Source organism: Erythrolamprus reginae, chromosome 1 (assembly GCF_031021105.1).
Source record: "Erythrolamprus reginae isolate rEryReg1 chromosome 1, rEryReg1.hap1, whole genome shotgun sequence".
NCBI classification, from domain to species: Eukaryota; Metazoa; Chordata; class Lepidosauria; order Squamata; family Dipsadidae; genus Erythrolamprus; species Erythrolamprus reginae.
In genome coordinates this window covers 283,729,853-283,750,283 of record NC_091950.1, presented here as the reverse complement: position 1 = coordinate 283,750,283, position 20,431 = coordinate 283,729,853, and the positions used below count along the sequence as shown (strand labels likewise).

General features: G+C 38.0%; 1 protein-coding gene across 2 annotated transcripts in view; it reads left to right on the top strand.

Moving 5' to 3' along the window:
* The window catches only part of ME1 (malic enzyme 1), a 140,444-nt gene that overhangs the window by 24,731 nt on the left and 95,282 nt on the right, over positions 1–20,431 (top strand). For both annotated transcript variants that reach the window (XM_070733138.1, XM_070733139.1), the window contains exon 3: positions 4,908–5,057. In XM_070733138.1, the coding sequence (XP_070589239.1) occupies positions 4,908–5,057 (150 nt within the window). The remainder of the gene's footprint in view (positions 1–4,907; positions 5,058–20,431) is intronic.

Here is a 20,431-nt window from a genome sequence, read left to right as displayed (position 1 = left end):
GAACATTTGAAACATTGCCTATTAATTTTCTAACCAATAGAGAAATATTAGCATTAGTTGAAATATTATTTGTGATTGTAATGCAAGTTAAATATCATATAACACAGAGAAAATCATTAGTGCAATAACATTTAATAAGACATAAACTAGAGATGCAAATGTTTGTGTCTTTAAAATGATTTACTGTGAAAGACCTCACACAGATTGGACCTCCCAAGTGTTTGATATGATTATAATAAATAACAAACTTACCTAAAATCAAAGTTTCACATTTCCTTCAATCAAACTTTTAAGTGTAGCTTCTGAAAGAGCAGCAGATTCTCCTTATCAAGTTCATGAATGTTTGTTTGTTTCTTTTTTTCTTTTTCTACCTTTTTACCTCCAAACGCAGGACAGTTGGAGAAAAGCAAGGACAGCATGAAAGAGCTGGAATTTCTCACTTTCATTTTTATTTCATTCCATTACAAGCTCTGGAAACAACAATAGTTAATAATAATAATAATAATTATTAGTGTAAATAATAATCACAAGCCTGTTCTTTTCTCTCTAAAATATATTTTCTTTCATCCATAGAAATGTGGATTTTGAAAGAGACTAAGGAAGGAAAGCCAATTTTATTTCTATTAATAAAAGCTAATTTGCTGACTCAACTGTGCTAAATTAGATTGGCATGTCCAGAATGTCACTTCCGCTTCTATTTTGGTTATCTCTTCTTAGTTGCAAGCCCTGCTCTGAGATCACCCTCTGCTTTTATAAACATCCACTCCCATATCAGGAAAATAATTCCATGAACCTTGTGAAATATTCTTTAAAATGAGGAGTTGGAAACCTGTCTTACAATTTTTACTCATATTTTTCACTCTTTGCTTTTAAAAAAAAGAAAAGTGGGGACTGTTAGTAAAAAAAGATCAGTTGTGAAGGACAAAGCATACGCATGGGTAGTTTGGTCTTGAGACATACATATGTGGACATCTTAAAGACATTTTATGCTATTGTGGCGGGACCTAGGGGAAGAGCCTTCTCTGTGGTGGCCCCGGCCCTCTGGAACCAACTCCTCCCAGGAATTAGAATTGCCCCCACCCTCCTTGCCTTTCATAAGCTACTTAAAACCCACCTCTGCCGCCAGGCATGGGAGAATTGAGATACTCTTTCCCCCTAGGCCTTTACAATTTTATGCATGGTATGTCTGTATGTATGTTTGGTTTTTATATTAATGGGTTTTTAATCGTTTTTAGTATTGGATTATTATTGTACGCTGTGTTATTACTGCTGTTAGCCGCCCCGAGTCTTCGGAGAGGGGCGGTATACAAATTCAATAAATAAATAAATAAATAAACAAACAAACAAATTAATTAATTAATTAATTAATTAATTAATTGTTTTTCTGGAAGTAGAATGTAGTGCCCAGGGTTCTGTTATTGGATTTTTAGCTATTCTTCAGTTTCTTCTCTCTTGGTATTTCTGCAAAACAAATAACGAAAGGAATGATGGGGATACTGTGACAGATGTGAAGAACCTATGTCCCTTTGCTTAAATATCAAGCCACACCAGCTGGTTTGGAAAGGGTCCTACAGTATATACCCAGTGATGGGCTCCTGCGGGAACGGACAGGAACGCAGTTAGCAAAATTTGGAGTTCCATCCCACAGCACCCAATTTGCACTAATAGATGTTGAAATAAAATGCATAAGCCATGGCCACAGTGTGGTAGTAAACATTTTGGTAGCCCATTCCTGTATATACCCAATACCCAGGGGTAGGTTCTGACTTACCTTTCTATCGATGTGCTTCCTCATGCACTGTGTGAGCGCATGCATGCACATGTACAGTGCTAAAAACCCTGCTGCACAGAAGCAAACAACAGCTGCGCATGCACAGAAGCAAAAAACAAGATGGCTGCCTGTGGCTAGCTGGCTATCGCTGCCAGTTTGGTGAGCAGGGGGAAATTCCTGCTACCGATTCTATAGAATCCAACTCTGCCAATACCTATCCTCAAAGTATTTTGTAGACTTGATAAATTGTGTGTTTTTGAAAAAAATCACAAGTTTCTATCTCTAATTATGCTGCATGGTTTGTTTACTATGAAATTGAGATCAGCTAAGACATGGAATAGAATTTCAAACTCCAAACATGGCTTTCTAGTAGTAGAAAGATCTTTTAGCAGACTTCTTCCTCATATCTTGCTCAAAACATTATTTTTTATAGAAATGCCATCAAATAATTGAACAGAAGAATAAAATAAAATGAGATATTTAGGCAGAAGCACTGGTTGTAGATAATTAAGCATTTTTTTAAAAAAGGGCAATTGTTCAGAAAAGGTCTTTTTTTCAGATTTCTGGCTGCCATGCATGCTTAAACAGTTTGGCCTACTTTAGATTGGGCAATGTGTAATATGTTTTCCGCCTGTTAGTTTCCTTTGGAGATGAAATGAAATGTAGATCTTACAAAAAAAATTTGACCAGCAAATTGTGTAGCATTCAAAGCCAGGGATGATAAATTCAGGTACTTTGGAATGATGATAATCCTGAAATTGAGTGAGACATTTGTTAAGTGAATTTTGCCCCCTGACAGCAGAAAAATACCCCATGATCCATCTAGTCTGCCCTTATACTATTTTCTGTATTTTATCTTAGGATGGATATATGTTTATCCCAGGCATGTTTAAATTCAGTTAGTAAGTTAGTAAATGAATCTGGCTTCCTATTGTTTCTGTTTGTCAACAGGTTGCAAAAGGCAATTACTACATGATTTTGGGACACAGCAACAGTCATAAATAAGAGTCAGTTGCCAAACATTTGAATTTTGATCACGATCATGGGCATGCTACAAAGGTCTTAAGTGCGAAAAATGGTCATAAGTCACTTTTTTCATGGCCTTTGTAACTTTGATCACTAAATTAAGCCGAGGTATCTAGATTTATAAACATGAGGATTCATTTATAACTATTGTGATTTGTGATTAGTGTATGATCTTCTTTACTACTAGGATTGGAATTAAAAGGCACAGGAAGAAGCAGGTTTCTTTAGTTTGCTGTGTATTTTACCTGGAGACTACATATGTGGAGCTTCTTGTGGAAGAGTGATCCTTTGGGGGCTATCTTAATAGATTGCAAACAGTGCAGAAAAACAATGCTAAGCTTCTGTAGATGGATAAAATATTTACATTTTATATCTAGCTTTACGTTGATGTGGTTTGTGGAAAAAAGATTTTAAAGTATTATTGATTCCTGAATCAATACAGTGATCCCTCGATTAGCGCGGGGGTTACGTTCCAAGACCTCCCACGCTAATCGATTTCCGCGTTATAGTGGTGCGGAAGTAAAAACACCATCTGCGCATGCGCGCCATTTTTTTCATGGCCGCACATGCACAGATGGTGGAGTTTGCGTGTGGGCGGCGGGGAAGACCAAGGGAAGGTTCCTTCGGCCGCCCAACAGCTGATCTGCTCCGCAGCGCGGAAGCAGCGAGGAGCCGAAAATGGGGTTTCCCCGTTGCCCAGGCAAAGGGGAAACCCCATCTTCGGCTCCTCGCTGCTGCTGCGCTGCGGAGCGGATCAGGTGTTGGGCGGCTGAAGGAACCTTCCCTGGGTCTTCCCGCCGCCCAGGCAAAGGGGAAACCCCAAGATCGCTTGCCGCTTGCCGTATTGCAGCTTGGAGCCTTGCTTCGCCTCCTTCGCTGCAATACGGCAAGCGGCAAGCGATCTCGGGGTTTCCCCTTTGCCTGGGCGGCGCTGGGGCCATGCGGAGCCGCTCATCTAGGGGGGCGTGGACCGGCAAGGTGCCCTCCGCTCTCTCTCTTTCTCTCCCTGTTACCGGTGTGGGGCAGTAGCTACGTTCACTCCTTTGTCCTCCTCGCCGCTGACACAGCCCTTCCCGGCAGAGCCCTCCCCAGCAGCTCCCGCCGCCAGCGCAAAAAAGAAAAGAAAAAAAAATCCCCAAAAGAGGCAGGCACAAAGCGGGGGCACAAGGGGAGCTGCCCGGCAGAGGTTGCTTTTTTTCTTCTCGTGGGCAAGTGGAGGGGGGGAGAGAGAAGGGAGGAAGAGAGTGTGAGAGAGGAAGAAAGAGAGAGAGAAATGATAGAAAAAAGGGGAGAAAAAAAGAAATGAGAAAATGATTGAAGCAGAGAATGACAGGAAAGGAAGAGAAAGAGACAGAGAAGTGACTCTTGGTGGTGATGTATGACGTCATCGGGTGGGAAAAACCGTGGTATAGCAAAAAAAACCGTGGAGTATTTTTTAATTAATATTTTTTGAAAAACCGTGTTGTAGCGTTTCGCACTAATCGAGACCGTGCTAATCGAGGGATCACTGTAATACTTTTTCATATTTTATATCAGTCAGATCATAAAAGTAAAAGCAAGATTAATTATGTGGGGCACACAGCTCTTTTAGTTATTTTTGTGGTCCACCTTGTCAATCAAATTGGAAATAACCCATTCAAAACAGAATCCTTGACTCACAGAAATAAAAAAAAAACCCTAGTCGTTTAGATTCTAGAAGTGTTTTACAGTTTGGTACATTACAATGTTATTGTTATATTTCATTTTCTAAACAATACGGAGAGGGGCGGCATACAAATCCAATAAATAAATAAATAGATAGGTAGGTAGGTAGGTAGGTAGGTAGATAGATAAATAGATAAATAGTCTTAATCTAGGCCACTCTGTCTTTAACGATGTAGAATGAATAACAAAATAAATGATATATATGTTAAATACTTTCACATTTGGTAGTACAGATTCACTAGCTTCACTGGTGATTTAGCAATAAGCTTTCCACCAGAAAGAAGCATTTTCCATAGATAAAAATAATTCTAATGGTAAAACAATCCCTATTTTATACTTTTTTATACTTAATTTACTTCAGAGCTACATAGGGAAATCTGTCTAATTTATAATTCATTTTTCACAGGTATATTTTGCTAATGGGTCTTCAGGATCGAAATGAAAAACTCTTTTATAAAGTGCTGGCTTCTGACATTGAAAGATTTATGCCTATTGTTTATACTCCCACTGTGGGTCTGGCATGCCAACAATATGGTATAGCATTTCAGAGACCAAGGTATGTAAGGTTATACTTCACACTTAAGTAATTGTACATTTTTTCTTGCTTCATAGGTTTCTGCTTTTCAGCATAATTGAATGTAATCCAAACCTGGAATAATTAAGATAATTCAAACTATGTTAAGTACACTTTTCAAAAATAAATCAATACTTTATTTTTTAGAACAATGACAATAAAAAATGTTTGGTTTAGATGGCTTTGCAGAGAAACTAATATTGCCTAATAATAACAATTAAAAAAACTGAATTAAGGAAAATCCAATCCTATTTTGATTTTTAAAAATTGAAAATATATTACTATTGTTAATATGCTAACATCATATAACAGTGGATTTAAAAACAAAGAAACAATGTCTGGAGGATATTTTATAATGTATTTTTCTGTAAATATTAAAGCGTAATTTAAAAAGGCAGTTAGATGCTATTACTACCATTGGCAAGATCAGGCAGTCTCTGCAGTTACATTTATTTTTCTTCCAGTTGCATTGATAGCCAATTCTTCCCCAGATTTTTCTCAGCGTATATCTGATTAACATGTGTTTTTAGCAATTCACTTTATTCTCTTTTTAAAGGGTGATAAACTTCATTGCATAACTGCTTGACCCTTCCTAATATTAAAATACTACAGGTAGTCCTCGATTTGCGACCACAATTGAGCCCAAAATATCTGTTGCTAAGAGAGACATTTGCTAAGTGAGTTTTGCCCCCTTTTACAACCTTTCTTGTCAGAGTTGTTAAGTGATTCACTGCCATTGTTAAGTTAGTAACACGACTATTAAATGAATCTGGCTTCCCTATTCACTTTGCTTGTCAGAAAGTTGCAAAAAATGACCACATGATCCTGGGGCACTGCAACCTTTATAAATATGAGTAAGTTGCCAATTGTCTGAATTGATCACGTGACCTTGGGGATACTGCAATGGCTATAAATGTGAAAAATTGTCATGTCACTTTTTTCACCATCTTAACGTCAGTCATTAAATGTACTGTTATAAGGTATGGATTACCTATATCAAGTCATGATTTTTTTATTTTAACTTCAAGAGAAATAGGCTAAATTAATATAGATAGTCCTTGACTTTGTTGGCAATTGGAACTGAAATTTCCTTCGTTAAGTACTTTGTGTGTCAGGAAGGATGTACAAGGGTGTGCAAAGGGCCAGTGCAATGTGAGCACAGGGGGGTAAAGGCAATAGTGGGTTCTAAATTATGTTGCTACTGGTTCATCTGCTTGCGGGCATGCGCATCACTTCTACATATGTGCAGAAGCATCCTGGGTGGAGCCTTCCACTGCCACCGCTACTGATTTGTAGATTTGGGCTGAACCAGGAGCAACCCACTGCTGGGTAAAGAGGTGGGGAAGATATACCCCAGTGACTTGTGACCCAGAGGGTCATTGGTTTATGGAATTCACTTCCAGAAGAGGTCATGACAGCTGTCAGCCTTGAAAGCTTGAAGGCAGGATTAGACAGATTCATGGATGCCAAGTCTATCGGTGGTTATTGAAACGGATGTCCATGTGCCGCCTCTATGTTGGTTGAGGCAGGCAGGATTCCCTTGAGTACCATTTGTTGGGGATCAGGGGAAAGGGAGGGGCTTGCCTTCTGTTTCTGCTCAAGATCCCAAGGACAATTGGCGGGCCACTGTGTGACACAGAATGCTGGACTCAATGGGCTTTGGCCTGATTCAGCATGGCTCTTCTTATGTTCTTTCCTACTGGCTTCCCTTTTGTCTTCTGAGGGAAAATGGTCACTGAATGAATGGTTGTAAGTCAAGGATTCAATGAATGAATTAGACAAGAAAGAATTCTGAGTGCCCTTATTGCAAAATTTTACCAATTATTATATTTATATTATTACTAAGAAATAAGTGAAGCAACCTTATACACAGACACATTTTCACTTATATCCTCCTGGCAAGATACGTCATGGAGACCATATTTTATTTCACTGCCACAGGACTCACTTTTACAGGCATTCTGGGGAAAGGACTTCTGATTACAGTATTCTATTTTTAATCTACTGATTATTGGGTAACGATCCAGTGTTTATAAAAGATTATAATTCCTGCAGTGTTGAGACTGCTTCTCTAACATATATGGATATTTGGTTTTGATTTTTTTTTTTAGTGAAACTTTATTAATTTTTCATAAAAATCACACACAGACATACAAACACTTAACACGTACTGGGGTTACAATTACCCCTCTTAGAAGTTAATTTTTAATACAGAAAAAGAATATATTCTTGATTTATTAAATCAACATATTAATCTCAGTGAAAAGAAGAATTTTGTTCAAACATTGTAATAACATATTTGGATATTTGGTTTTGAGAGTGCAACTAAACGAACCGGAACCGTATTATTTGACACACATATCCAAGCCCTACCAAGCATTTTCAAAAGAAGGACCTTTTTTTAATGGTACTTAGAGGCCATTTCACTATGGTTTGCTAAAAGTTTCCTACTCTTTGGAGATAACCAAGAAAGTACATGAAAGCTGTAGTGAAAGCCCTAATGTAGACGTATCGTAATAATAATAAAAATATCCCCTCTAACATGAAACCCTTCCCAAGTCCAGATGCATTGAAGTAATCTCATCCATTTTGTAATCTTTACTTAGGACTTTTCCAATATTACATGCAGCCTATGGGACTAATCATGAATAGGAAACAAAGATATATGTCTTTTTCCAGAATACCTTTTATAGTAATAGATAATTATTCAATAGATCTGCTGGTCCTAATAGTACACTGAACCCCACTGTATTACCAATAATGGATGAAGTTACAACTGGGTTGCTAAACTAAAAATACAGTTATAGCATATTCTGAGTATTTAGCTTTATTTGAAAAAAAAATGACATAATATGTTTTTCAGATTTCACCTTTCTGTGCTGTATCCAAAAGTATGGAAAATTACAATCTCAGTAACCCATTCAGACCACCCATCCATACAGCACCAAAAGACACCGAAGCCTCTCTCCGAGCATTCTTGAATTATCCCAGAGTAGGAAAAATTGATGTCAGCACTGTAGCTCATATTCATTTTTTATGTAATTTTAAGACACATTTGGAATCATTTGAAGAAGAAATATTGTATTTTAAATTATAGACAAGCTGTTTCTGTTTTTTAAAAACAAGTATAATATAAAAATGGCAGAATGACAATTGAATGAGAATAAAAACTCTGCTATATAATTTGATAATAATAAATACTCCATAATTTGGAGTATTTATGAAATTATCATCTCCACAGATTGATAAAGCTTTCTAAAATGTAAAACAAATGACATATCTTATTATCTGCTTCATGAACACTAGTATGACCTATAAAGCCCTTCATGGCACTGGACCAGAATATCTCCGGGACCGCCTTCTGCCGCACGAATCCAAGCGACCAGTTAGGTCCCACAGAGTTGGCCTTCTCCGGGTCCCGTCAACTAAACAATGTCGTTTGGCGGGACCCAGGGGAAGAGCCTTCTCTGTGGCGGCCCCGACCCTTTGGAACCAACTCCCCCCAGATATCAGAGTTGCCCCCACCCTCCTAGCCTTTCGTAAGCTCCTTAAAACCCACCTCTGTCGTCAGGCATGGGGGAATTGACATTTTCCCTCCCCCTAGGCTTATAAAATTTATGCATGGTATGCTAGTATGTATGATTGGTTTCTAAATTGGGGTTTTTAAAATTAACTTAAATATTAGATTTGTTTACATTGTATTATTATTGCTGTGAGCCGCCCCGAGGCTGCGGAGAGGGGCGGCATACAAATCTGATAAATAAATAAATAATAAATAATAAATGTCAGGGTTCCAAATAGCATCGAAAATTAAATCAGAGTCCGAGACAAATTATTCCTCAAAGTTCCAATTTAGTCATGTTGGCCCGTTTGTTTGCTTTGTTTTGTTTTGTCAAGTATGTACTGGTAGTAGTAAATGAGCCGGGGTGGCGCAGCAGGTAAAGTGCTGTACTGCAGGCCACTGAAGCTGACTGTAGATCTGAAGCTCAGCGGTTCAAATCTCATCACTGGCTCAAGGTTGACTCAGCCTTCCATCCTTCCGAGGTGGGTAAAATGAGGACCCGGATTGTGGGGGCAATAGGCTGGCTCTGTTAAAAAGTGCTATTGCTAACATGTTGTAAGCCGCCCTGAGTCTAAGGAGAAGGGCGGCATAAAAATTGAATGAATGAATAAATAAATAAATAAATAAATTAATTAATTAATTAATTAATTAATCAATAAATCAATAAATCAATAAATCAATAAATCAATAAATTAATAAATTAATAAATTAATAAATAAATACAAAGATTTAGCAATGTTTATATACATGATACTAGTAAGGGAGATTAGGACAGGGGATGTAGGCATCCTGGTGCACTTATGCACGCCCCATACTGACCTCTTAGGAATTGGGAGAGATCAACAGTGGATAATCTAAGGATAAAGTTTTGGGGATTAGGTGATTATACTACAGAGTCAGCTAGTGAGTTCCATGCATCAACTACTCAGTTACTAAATCTGGTAGAAATCCGAATCTAAGGCTACAAAGGTTTCTCCACCCAGTTTAAAGCTCATTCCCTTGTTCCTACACATCCAAGTTCATTGCATTGACCAGTCTTCTTCTGCCAATGTGTCCATTGCTCCCATCAGCTTCCGGGCAGGTACTGAACAAAGGATGACCTTGAGAATCTAGAAGGAATTTGTTATGACTACATCTCTATATCCCTCATGCAAAAGTTCCTCCCAAATTCCCACACAGGAACACGTTCTACAGCATAAGTGTGGGAGGCCAAAATTTCCAACTCAACGATGGCTTTGGCCTGACAGGTAGTTTCTGCAACAGGGGCTGCCCTGTGGAATGGCTGGGTGGGAAGCAGACCATCTACAGGACATGGGTATTGGTAACAAACCTAAGGCCTGCAGGAAGGCAGAGTATAAGCTGCCTCAGGGGGTGGGAAAGACCTTGTGAAGCCTAGAGCAGGCCTCCCAGGGCTTCCATTAACACTGAAGCATCTAACAATATCTGGGATCATTTAATGACTGCATTTAGGGAGAGCAGGGTTGAGGGGGATGTCATTATGCAGAGTTATCCTATGAGAACATTGCTCAACGACTGTCATGACTTGTGGACCGTAATGATAGTCATAACTCAAAGACTACCTGTAACGATTTTTAATGAAGTATTCATTTTTCTTCCTGCTTCTGCATTTTTGGGGAGTTTTGCGGTTGCATGTAGGTGTGCGCGTATATACAGTACATAGATTCACAAAACTCCCACTCAGGATATATTTTAGCTGATGTTGGAAAATTTAAGTTAACCAAGAAGGAAAAGTGGGCATTTCAAAACCTTTTTGTATTTTTTTATATAGGGTTTTTTTCCCTTGCCTAATCTTTTTTTTTTGGGGGGGGGGGACTATCATCTTTAAACTAGTCTGCCATTTTAGTAAACATAATATGGCAGTCATGCATAGTTATGTTTTTCTTTTACATTCTGTTATGTCTTTAAAGAAAAAATTGAAAGTTCAGAAGCAGCTTCTTTTTCTACATGTTTTCTGTTTTCATACAAGCATGCCTTTGACTAAAGAAGTTAGGATAGGCGTCACACCAGAACGTATCCATAATATTTAGATAGATTTGTATATCTGTAACTGTGTACCGATGGAATGTTTAATTTTGTCCCCTGTTGCCATGCAGCTGTGTATCTTATATTAATATACCTATACAGGGGTTTTTTTTTAATACGCTCTGTGATTTCTGCAAACATTGCTGCATTCCTAGTAAGGGCTGCTATTGCTATTCCATTCTACTCATTCCATTTTTCTTCAAGTTTGATTCCAGAAGGCAAATATGCATAGTGTGCTGGCTTCCACTTCATGGTGTATAAATTTGCCATGAACAAACTTGTCTTTTTATGGGGTTTTGGGCTGTCTGTCTTGGTTTCTCACTGTGGAAACCCATTAATTATTTCCTAAAATATTTTGGATTACTGTATTGATATGTGGCATGATTAAAAATCCATACATGTAATTAACTGGGTTTTATTTTTAACCTAGAAAGCATTGTTCTATGGAAACATACCCATTCTGGATATTGTGTGATACTGCAACAGCTTACTAGACTTGTTATAGCGCAGTGTCTTATAAAGACAAAGTGTGGGCATGCATGTTTTGCACATAACACATGTTGCATTGTCTCTTTCTTTCTATGGTATCCTGAATACATTTTTCACACCATCTCGGTGGTCATGAAATACAGGTAGTCCTGGACTTAACAACAGTTCATTTAGTGATCTTTCAGAGTTACAAGGGCACTGAAAAAAGTGACTTACGATATTTTTTCCACACTTATGAAAGTGTACAGCATCCTCATGGTCACATGAGTTACATTCAGTTTTCCCTTTTGTGACCTTCTGATAAGCAAAGTCAATGGGGAAGCCATGTTCAGTTAACAACCGTGTTTCTAACTTAACAACTGCAATGTTAAGAAATGTCATAAAACAGGGCAAAACTCACTTAATACATTTCTCACTTAGCAACATAAATTTTGGGATAAATTCTGGTAGTTAGTTGAGCACTACCTGTATTCTGATTTTTTTTAAAAAAACCAACACATTCAAAAATTGTCTTGTCAAAAGTACTTTAGCCCTTCTTGAAGTCTAAAGGTGTATTCCCACCCCCTTTCATGGAAACCTGGATTTCTGTCGGATGCAAATATCTGTTTTCTTTCTTCCAAGAGCTCAATGATGTATACAAAGAAGACTACAGTTAGTTACACCAGCAAAGAATTACTAAGTACTATCACACAGTAATATTTTGTGCTTGAAAGTTGATAGCAATCGATCTCAACTTTCGTTTATAAACTGTTAAAAAAAGGAAAAAAGTTAATTTTGACAAATAAAAGCCAGTGTTTTTAGTTAAACTAATATAATTTGTTGGAAAATTTATATCCTTGTGGTTTATTTTTTTTAAATGTCTTTTAAAACTATTAGGTTGCAAAAGACACTTCTATGCCAGTGAGTTTCTGCAGGTGGTCTGCCTTATAGAAATGGAGTGAAACTGGATCTTTTTTGTAGTTAAAGGGTAAAGGTGATAGTTAGTTCAGATATTCCTTATTTCATTTGGCTTATTTGAGCTATTCTCTTGACATTCTTGTACAGAGCCCTGACATTTATGGATACAGACAACAATGACTTATGTGACATAATGAAAATTGGCAACAGCCACATATATCCATGAATTTCTGGGTTGTAGGTTATGTTTGCTCATCCAGGCACACACTTAATAACTTACTTGGTATCAAAACAAATCTCAAATGCCTACATGTAATTTTTTTGGAGAAATTGCTATATTTTTATGCAAAAAATAATCCCAACTTTTATTCCTGAAACTATGTAACTAGAGAATTATATAGAACAGCTTGTCAAGTATATAATTTCCTCTGGGAAATATGTTTATGAACATTAATTTGATTGATTTCTGAATGAACATTTTCTCTCAATTGATCAACACTGCTTTATGCATAGTAACATTTAGGCTAGGGATAATCTAGTACAAAGGTCCCCAATCCCAGGTCTGTGGGCCAGAAACTGGGCCGTGCAAATAAGCGAAGCCCCATCCACAGGATGCAGGCAACACACAAAACCATGACCCCTCCAGTCTGCGGAAAACCCCCTTTCTATGGAACTGGTCCCTGGTGCCCAATAGTTGGGGGCTATTGATCTACTATATTATTACCTACCTGCCTCCCTGTTTGCTTATTTATTTTTATATTTTATTAGCCTCTCTAATTTCTCTGACTCCAGATATCTTATTTAAAAATAAATAAATATTATTTAAAAATAATATTTTTACATAATCACAATGATTTGTGTGAACAGGTATAATTTAAAAGTATAAAGTTATTATTATTATTATTATTATTTATTTATTTATTTATTTATTTATTAGATTTGTATGCCGCCCCTCTCCGAAGACTCGGGGCGGCTCACAACAGTAATACAAAAACAATATAACAGTGAGACAAATCTAATATTAAAATAAAACATATCTAAACCCCCAACAATTTAAAACCATACAACACATACATACCAAACATAAAATATAAAAGCCTGGGGGAGGATGTCTCAGTTCCCCCATGCCTGGCGATAAAGGTGGGTCTTGAGTAATTTGCAAAGTTAACAGGCAAACAGTGAAATGGTGGTGCCTTTGCTTCTTTCCTGTATTATACAAGTCTGGAGATTGTCTGGGCCTTAGGATGGAAGTGTATGCCAGAGCGATGGGGCTGCCTAAGAAAAAGGATTTTCTTTTCAGCTTCCATCCTTCTGACATTTCAAGGACTCTTGAAGCATCTCCTGACCAGCATAAAGCTTTTAGAGTTCAGGAATTGTACACAGAAACAGAGGTAACCCATGTAATTCTCCCAATACATAGCTGGCATGATACAGCTGAAATAGCTTTCTCTCAGCAGCATTTGGGCTGTCTCATTCTGCACCAGCTGAAGTTTCCAGGTATTCTGCCAAGGCAGACTCAAATAGAGCGTGTTGCAGCAACCCAACCTTGAGGAAATGAATGACTGCTGCAGAAGCTGGGCAGAGACATCCCTGGCCACAACCTCCTCTCCTAGATCAAGTAAAACCCATGAATCTAGAATAATCTCTCCACTCGCCACCCCCTGCAACTTTCAGGAGGAATGCAATTCGTTCCAGAACCATCATAGGGCTTATAAGCGAATCAGACGGTTTTTGGACAAGGCACAGCTTCATAGTACTGTACTAAGATTCAGTTTCAAGTTATTTCCTTCTGCCTAGTTTTTTACTGCTTCTAGAGTGTAAAAACATCCACTGTGTTTTCAGTCTGACTTGAGGAAAGTAATATAGAACTGGACACTATCTGCATACTTTCAGTGGTGGTATTAAAATATTTTTACTACCAGTTCTGGGTGTGGTATGGCTTGGTGGGCGTGGCAGGACTTCAGCAGGACTCCACTTCAGCTGGGACTTGGGAGGCAGAGGATAGATGGGGGCGGGGCCAGTCAGAGGTGGTATTTACCGGTTCTCTGGGTCCTGTCGACTAAACAATGTCGTTTGGCGGGACCCAGGAGAAGAGCCTTCTCTGTGGCGGCCCCGACCCTCTGGAACCAGCTCCCCCCGGAGATTAGAACTGCCCCCACCCTCCTTGCCTTTCGTAAAGTTCTTAAGACCCATCTCTGCTGTCAGGCATGGGGGAACTGAGACATCTCCCCCGGACCTATACAGTTTATACATGGTATGTTTGTGTGTATGTTTGCTTTTAATAATGGGGTTTTTAGTGTTTTTTAAATTATTAGATTCGTTCTTACATTGTTCTTGTTATTGTTGTGAGCCACCCCAAGTCTACAGAGAGGGGCAGCATACAAATCTAATAAATAAATAAATAAATAAATAAACAAACAAACTCAAAATTTTCATTACCGGTTCTCCTAAACCTATCAGAACCTGCTGAATCCCACCTCTGATGCTGATATTATATCACTTGGGATCAACAAATCTAATAGTTCCCTAGAGAAGTTAAATAACTTGCAGAGAAGAGTCCAATCTTACAGCATCTTATATAAAGGTTTGTATACTCATTCCTCATTATCACCAGTTGGAACAATTTACTTAAGTATAGAAATACCATTAGACAGTATGTGCCACTGTAGATTAAACCAATTTGAAAAGCAAACAGTCCCAGCTATTATCAGTCCTTTGGGTAATCTGGAAGGATGCTATAAATAATCACTATGAATGCCACTAAGTGATCCATAGGGTCAGGAAAATTATACTCTCTTCATCCACCAAAACAATCAATATAGTTTCAGTACCAGGCCTAGATCTGAAATCAGTCTGAGACCAATCTAATTAATTTGTTTGGTTAAAGTGTTAAACTTAGAAACGTGTAGATCCTGGTTCAAATTTATTCTCACCAACAGAAGCCTACTAGTTAATTTTGATTCATTCTCTCTCAGCCCCAAAACTAGGACTTTTCAATTTGGTTTAATGTATAGCGGCACATATAATGGTATTTCTATACTCTTGAGCAAGTAAATTGCATTTGCATAAATTTATTTATTTGTTTGTTTATTTGTTTTGTCACCTACGTATTGGTGGTATACAAAGATATATATTAGTGGTATACAAAGATCAATCAATGTCTACTTAGATGTCTGGGACAACTATTTTTTTAAAACACAGGCTACTTTAAATGCAGATGATACTTTTATTCCATAGGGCTTTTCCCACTAGTGAATTAATATTTTCCATCCATTCGTGAGTTGGGAAAAGACTATACTTTGCTGTTTCCATTATCTGTTCCTCTTGGTGCTGTGTCCAATCATTGTCAGTCCCTTTATTTCCCTTCAAAATCATAGGTAATGAAGTGTAGTAGGTTTTACCCAACTTGTAGATGTTGTAGGTCAATGTCATAATAAAGGGGAAAATATGGGAGAGTAGCAATTTCTACAGGAACTGTAGGATATAGGGAACAAAAGTTTGACTCTTCCATTGTGAGTTGTAATCCTGATGAAAATCCTTCTGTTCAATGCTGCAATTGAACTTACTAAAGGAAAGGAAAGCTTGTATTGTTGTCACTGTGCTAAACTCATTTTTTTTAAAAGCAGTGCTTGTTATTTGGGAACTGTGCTATCAATTTAACATGAAGATAAGTCTTCAATGTATTTCTGAGCTTAGAAAAAGTAGAGGAAATGGTGTGTTTTTGAGTTCTTGCTGCTTCCCAAGAGAATTGTATGGGCTAGGTTTATTATGGGGAATGAATATATTGTTTCTTCTGAGCTGGGTGGTATACTAGTCTAACCAAAATGCAAATGAAGTATAGCGCATCAAAATGTGTGAATCCAACATATACGAGCAAATATTTAGTTTTTAGTGAAGGCAGTGGAGGCTTTGTGAGAACTACCAGCATCTGGACCTTTCAAAACAACCAATCATTCAGAATAGAGCTGGAAGAGACCTTGGAGGTCTTCTAGTCCACCCCCTTGGGTGGGTGATCGTATACATTTCTTACAGGTGACTATTCAGTCTCTTCTTAAAAACTTACAAAACTCATAACTTATGGAGGCAAATTGTTCCACTGTTAATTGTTCTCACTGTCAGAACATTTCTTCTTAGTTCTAGGTTGCTTCTCTTCTAGATTAGTTTCCATCTATCGTTTCATATCCTGCCCTCTGGTGCTTTGGAGAATAGATTGACTCCCTCTTCTTTGTGGCAGAGTCTCAAAACTGGAATACTGTTATCATGCCCCTACTAGTCTTTCTTTTCTCTGGACTGGCCAAGCTCAAACACTGCAACCGTTCTTCATATGTTTTAGAATCCAGGCCTTATCATTCTTTGCATATTTGTATCAAACATACTTGCACATTTGCATAAAGCATATTTATTTATTAGATTTATTTATTAGATTTATAAGCCGCCCAACTCCTTACGGACTCTGCATATTTGCATAAAACATATTTGTATATTTTAATTTGTTGGTTTTTTCCTAAATATTTCATTGTCTGCTTAACCTGGTACTCCCATATAGATGGCTTACTCCTAAAAGTTTCCTTGGGCCTTAACATGAGGATAGGCAATTTTTGTTGGTCAGTAGATGTGGCTGTTTCTGTTTCAAAGGGTCTTTTGAAGGGGGACACATAAGAGTCTTCAGGCATCCCGTTGACAGTGACTCAGTGATGCGCCTCAGTGATGTCCCCTAAAAGTTATGGCTTTTATTTCTCCCAAAGTTGAGTTTCCATTAAGTCTTTTTTGTTTGTTTGTTTCTTTTAAGTCTTTGTCATTAAAAAACCCACCATGAAAATATAAGCAGCACAAACCTGGGGAACAGAGGCTGGAGAGTTCTTGTTCTTTATCCTAGGTTTAAAAGGAAAATGAAGTATTTTATGAGTGTTGTTACAATTGCTTCTCTGTGTTCTACTATACTCTGCCTTTCATCATCGTGAGCTAGTCTAGCCATTATCCTTTTGTCAGATATTACTGTTTTCCATCAGTAACCTATTCTTTGTTTAGCCATTACCGTCTCTGTAAAGTATGTAACCATTCACAGTTTATTTCATACTGGCTTTGAAATATAGACATCTTGGGTGCAAGATGTAGAACATACTGTAGTCATCATGTTAGCATTCTTGGACAATATTGCATTTCAAAGTGAATTCTGATTCTAATTGGATAGTATCAAGATCCTGCTTTTTTCTGCGTTTAATGGGAATACATGGCTGGAACTCGTTAATATAATGACATCTCATTTTAGAATAAAGTTTTGATTTCATATTTATCAATATGCTTCTTGGAAATACATCCACAGCTAGTAACATTTTATAGCTTTTCTTTTTTGTAGAGGCTGTCTGGCTTCAGTAGAGTTTAATTCAGTCATAACAATTTTTTTTTTTGGATAGAGTAAAGTTTGACAACTTGTAGTTCACTGAACTACATATGCTTAACTTTTGGCACCGAATATATTTTAGCTGGAATTATTGGAGACTCTTTATGGCAATTCATATTAAATGTGCTTGCGTCTTTCATAGTCTTGAGATTTGCAGCCTCTTAAAATTCTGGTTTAATTTTCATGTGTTTTATTATTTGTATGTGTAAAAAGAAATTATGATATATTGTTATTATACCATATAATCATTTCCTTCTATAGTGCAAAGCTGTTTTTTAAAATTTATATGTATTTTTAAAAATTATCACCGGCTTTCTTACGAAATCTTCAAAGCAGCCAAGAAATGGCAAACCATTCCTACTAAACATCCAATGGTTCTTGACCTCTGGCAGATGGAAGGGGCTGGATTGTTTTTCCTATGCCTCTTCATCCAGTGATAGGTTTGAGGGCATCATGGCTCATTATTACATTGCAATTCAATTAGTTGAAATATTGTTTTTTGTGGATTTAGCTTCTGTTCTGTCCCTTCTTTATTCATATGAATAAACTTTGGCTCTCCTTCTTTAGCCTTCCAATAACAGCTTTGAGTCTTAAATTCAGGAATTTAAGACTCAAAGGGTAATTTCCAAATCAGGAATTGCCCAGGTTCTAGTTGCTTGGAAGATTTGCAAAAAAACCTCTATAGCAGTGATAGTGATCCTTTTTTTGTTTAGGTGCCAAAAGGGTGCGTGTGCATGGGATACTATGCACGTACGTGCCCATACCCATAATGCAATGCCCTCTTTTCCATGCATGTGCATACAACCCTGCTGTGCTGCTTCCCCATGCGTGCGCACAGGCCTCACTGAAGCCTTCGGACCTCCGGTAGGCCTGTTGGGCTGTTTTCCACCATCCACAGGCTCCGAAGGCTTTCCTGAAGCCTGAGGAGGGTGAAAATGGCCTCCCCCACCCTCCAGAAGGCTGAAAAATCATCTGGCCAGTGCGCACATATATCCTGGAGCACACCTCGCGTGCCCTCAGATATATCTCGGCGTGCCACCAGTTCACCATCATGGCTCTATAGTCACACAAAGGGCATACAAAGAGCTTAAAAACTCATATTTGCCACCAGGCTTGGGACTTTTAGATCTTCCTCCTGACCATTAAATGCTTAAGTATGATTGTTGAATGATTGGCCGATAGGTTTTTTAAAAATTGTTTTTAAATGTAGCATTAATTGGATTTATATTATCGTTTTGTTTTTTATATATGCTGTGAGCCGCCCCGAGTCCTCGGAGAGGGGCGGCATACAAATCCAAACAAACAAACAAACAAACAAACAAACAAACAAACAAACAAACCATCAAATAGATAGATAGATAGATAGATAGATAGATAGATAGATAGATAGATAGATAGATAGACAAACAAACAAACAAGCAAATCGTGCAGAACGCAGCCGCGAGAACCATCGTGGGGTTTTCAACATTCGCCCACATTTCTTCAACACTCCGTGGCTTGCATTGACTGCCGATCAGTTTCCAGTCACAATTCAAAGTGTTGGTCATGACCTTTAAAGCCCTACATGGCATTGGTACCTCCGGAACCGCCTGCTACCGTACGAATCCCATAACCGATAAGGTCCCACAGAGTTGGCCTTCTTTGGGTCCCGTCGACTAAACAATGTCGTTTGGCGGGCCCCAGAGGAAGAGCCTTCTCTGTGGCGGCCCCGGCCCTCTGGAACCAACTCCCCCCGGAGATTAGAACTACGCCCACCCTCCCTGTCTTTCATAAACTACTCAAGACTCACTTATACCGCCAGGCATGGGGAAGTTGAGACACCTTTCCCCCAGGCTTTTTTATACTGTTTTATGTTCGGTATGAATGTGCTGTTCGGTTTTTTAAAAATAATGATAGGGTTTTATATGTTTTTTAATATTAGATTTGTTCCACTACTATATTGTTTTTATTACTGTTGTGAGCCACCCCGAGTCTTCGGAGCGGGGCGACATACAAATCTAATAAATAATAATAATAATAATAATAATAATAATAATAATAATAATAATAATAAATAAATAAATACATGCATACATGCATACATTACATACATACATACATACATACATACATACATACATACATACATACATACATACCACTTTGGACCAGTCTCTAAATCTTGACAGCACTAGTTCCTGCAGCTTCTCTAAAATATCCCTTAACCCTTCTCTTCAGAATTCCTGGAATTCAAATGTTTCACCCATTAGCTTACTTGCCTGACCCATTGTGATCCAATGGTGCCGTTTCACCTCATGCTTCTTGTGGTTTCCCTAATCTCCAGGTGATTCCCAGCTAGCATTTATGTTTGTCTGTCAACAGGAATTCATATTTTCATTATTTTCTCCTGCACATAAATGGGGTCTGTCAAACACTGAGGGATATTGCAAAATAGAATGGAATAATAAACATTTGAAACTGACTGAGACTAACTCAAAACTAAGTCATTTGCTAGATATAGGTGCAACAAATAAAATGCGGATTTATAGGTAGGCCTGAGGCCCAGAGCCATAGAGGATTTAAAGATGGCCACCAACATTGTGTAATGTCCCAAAGTTAAAGTACAGGTGATCTTCAACTTACAAGAGTTCATTTAGTGACTGTTTGAAGTTACAATGGCACTGAAAAAAGTGACTTATGATTGTTTTTCACCCTTCTGACTGTTGCAGCCATCTCCGCGGTCACGTGATCAAAATTCAGATGCTTGGCAACTGGTTCATATTTATGACCATTGCAGTGTCCTGGGGTCATGTCATCACCTATTGTGACCTTCTGACAAGCAAAGTCAATGGAGAAGCCAGATTCACTTAACTGTGTTACTAATTTAACAATGGTGGTGAGAAAGATTGGAAAATGGGGCAAAAGTCACAGCTGTTTCATTTAGTAACAGAAACTTTGGCCTCAATTGTGAAGTCAAGGACTTGC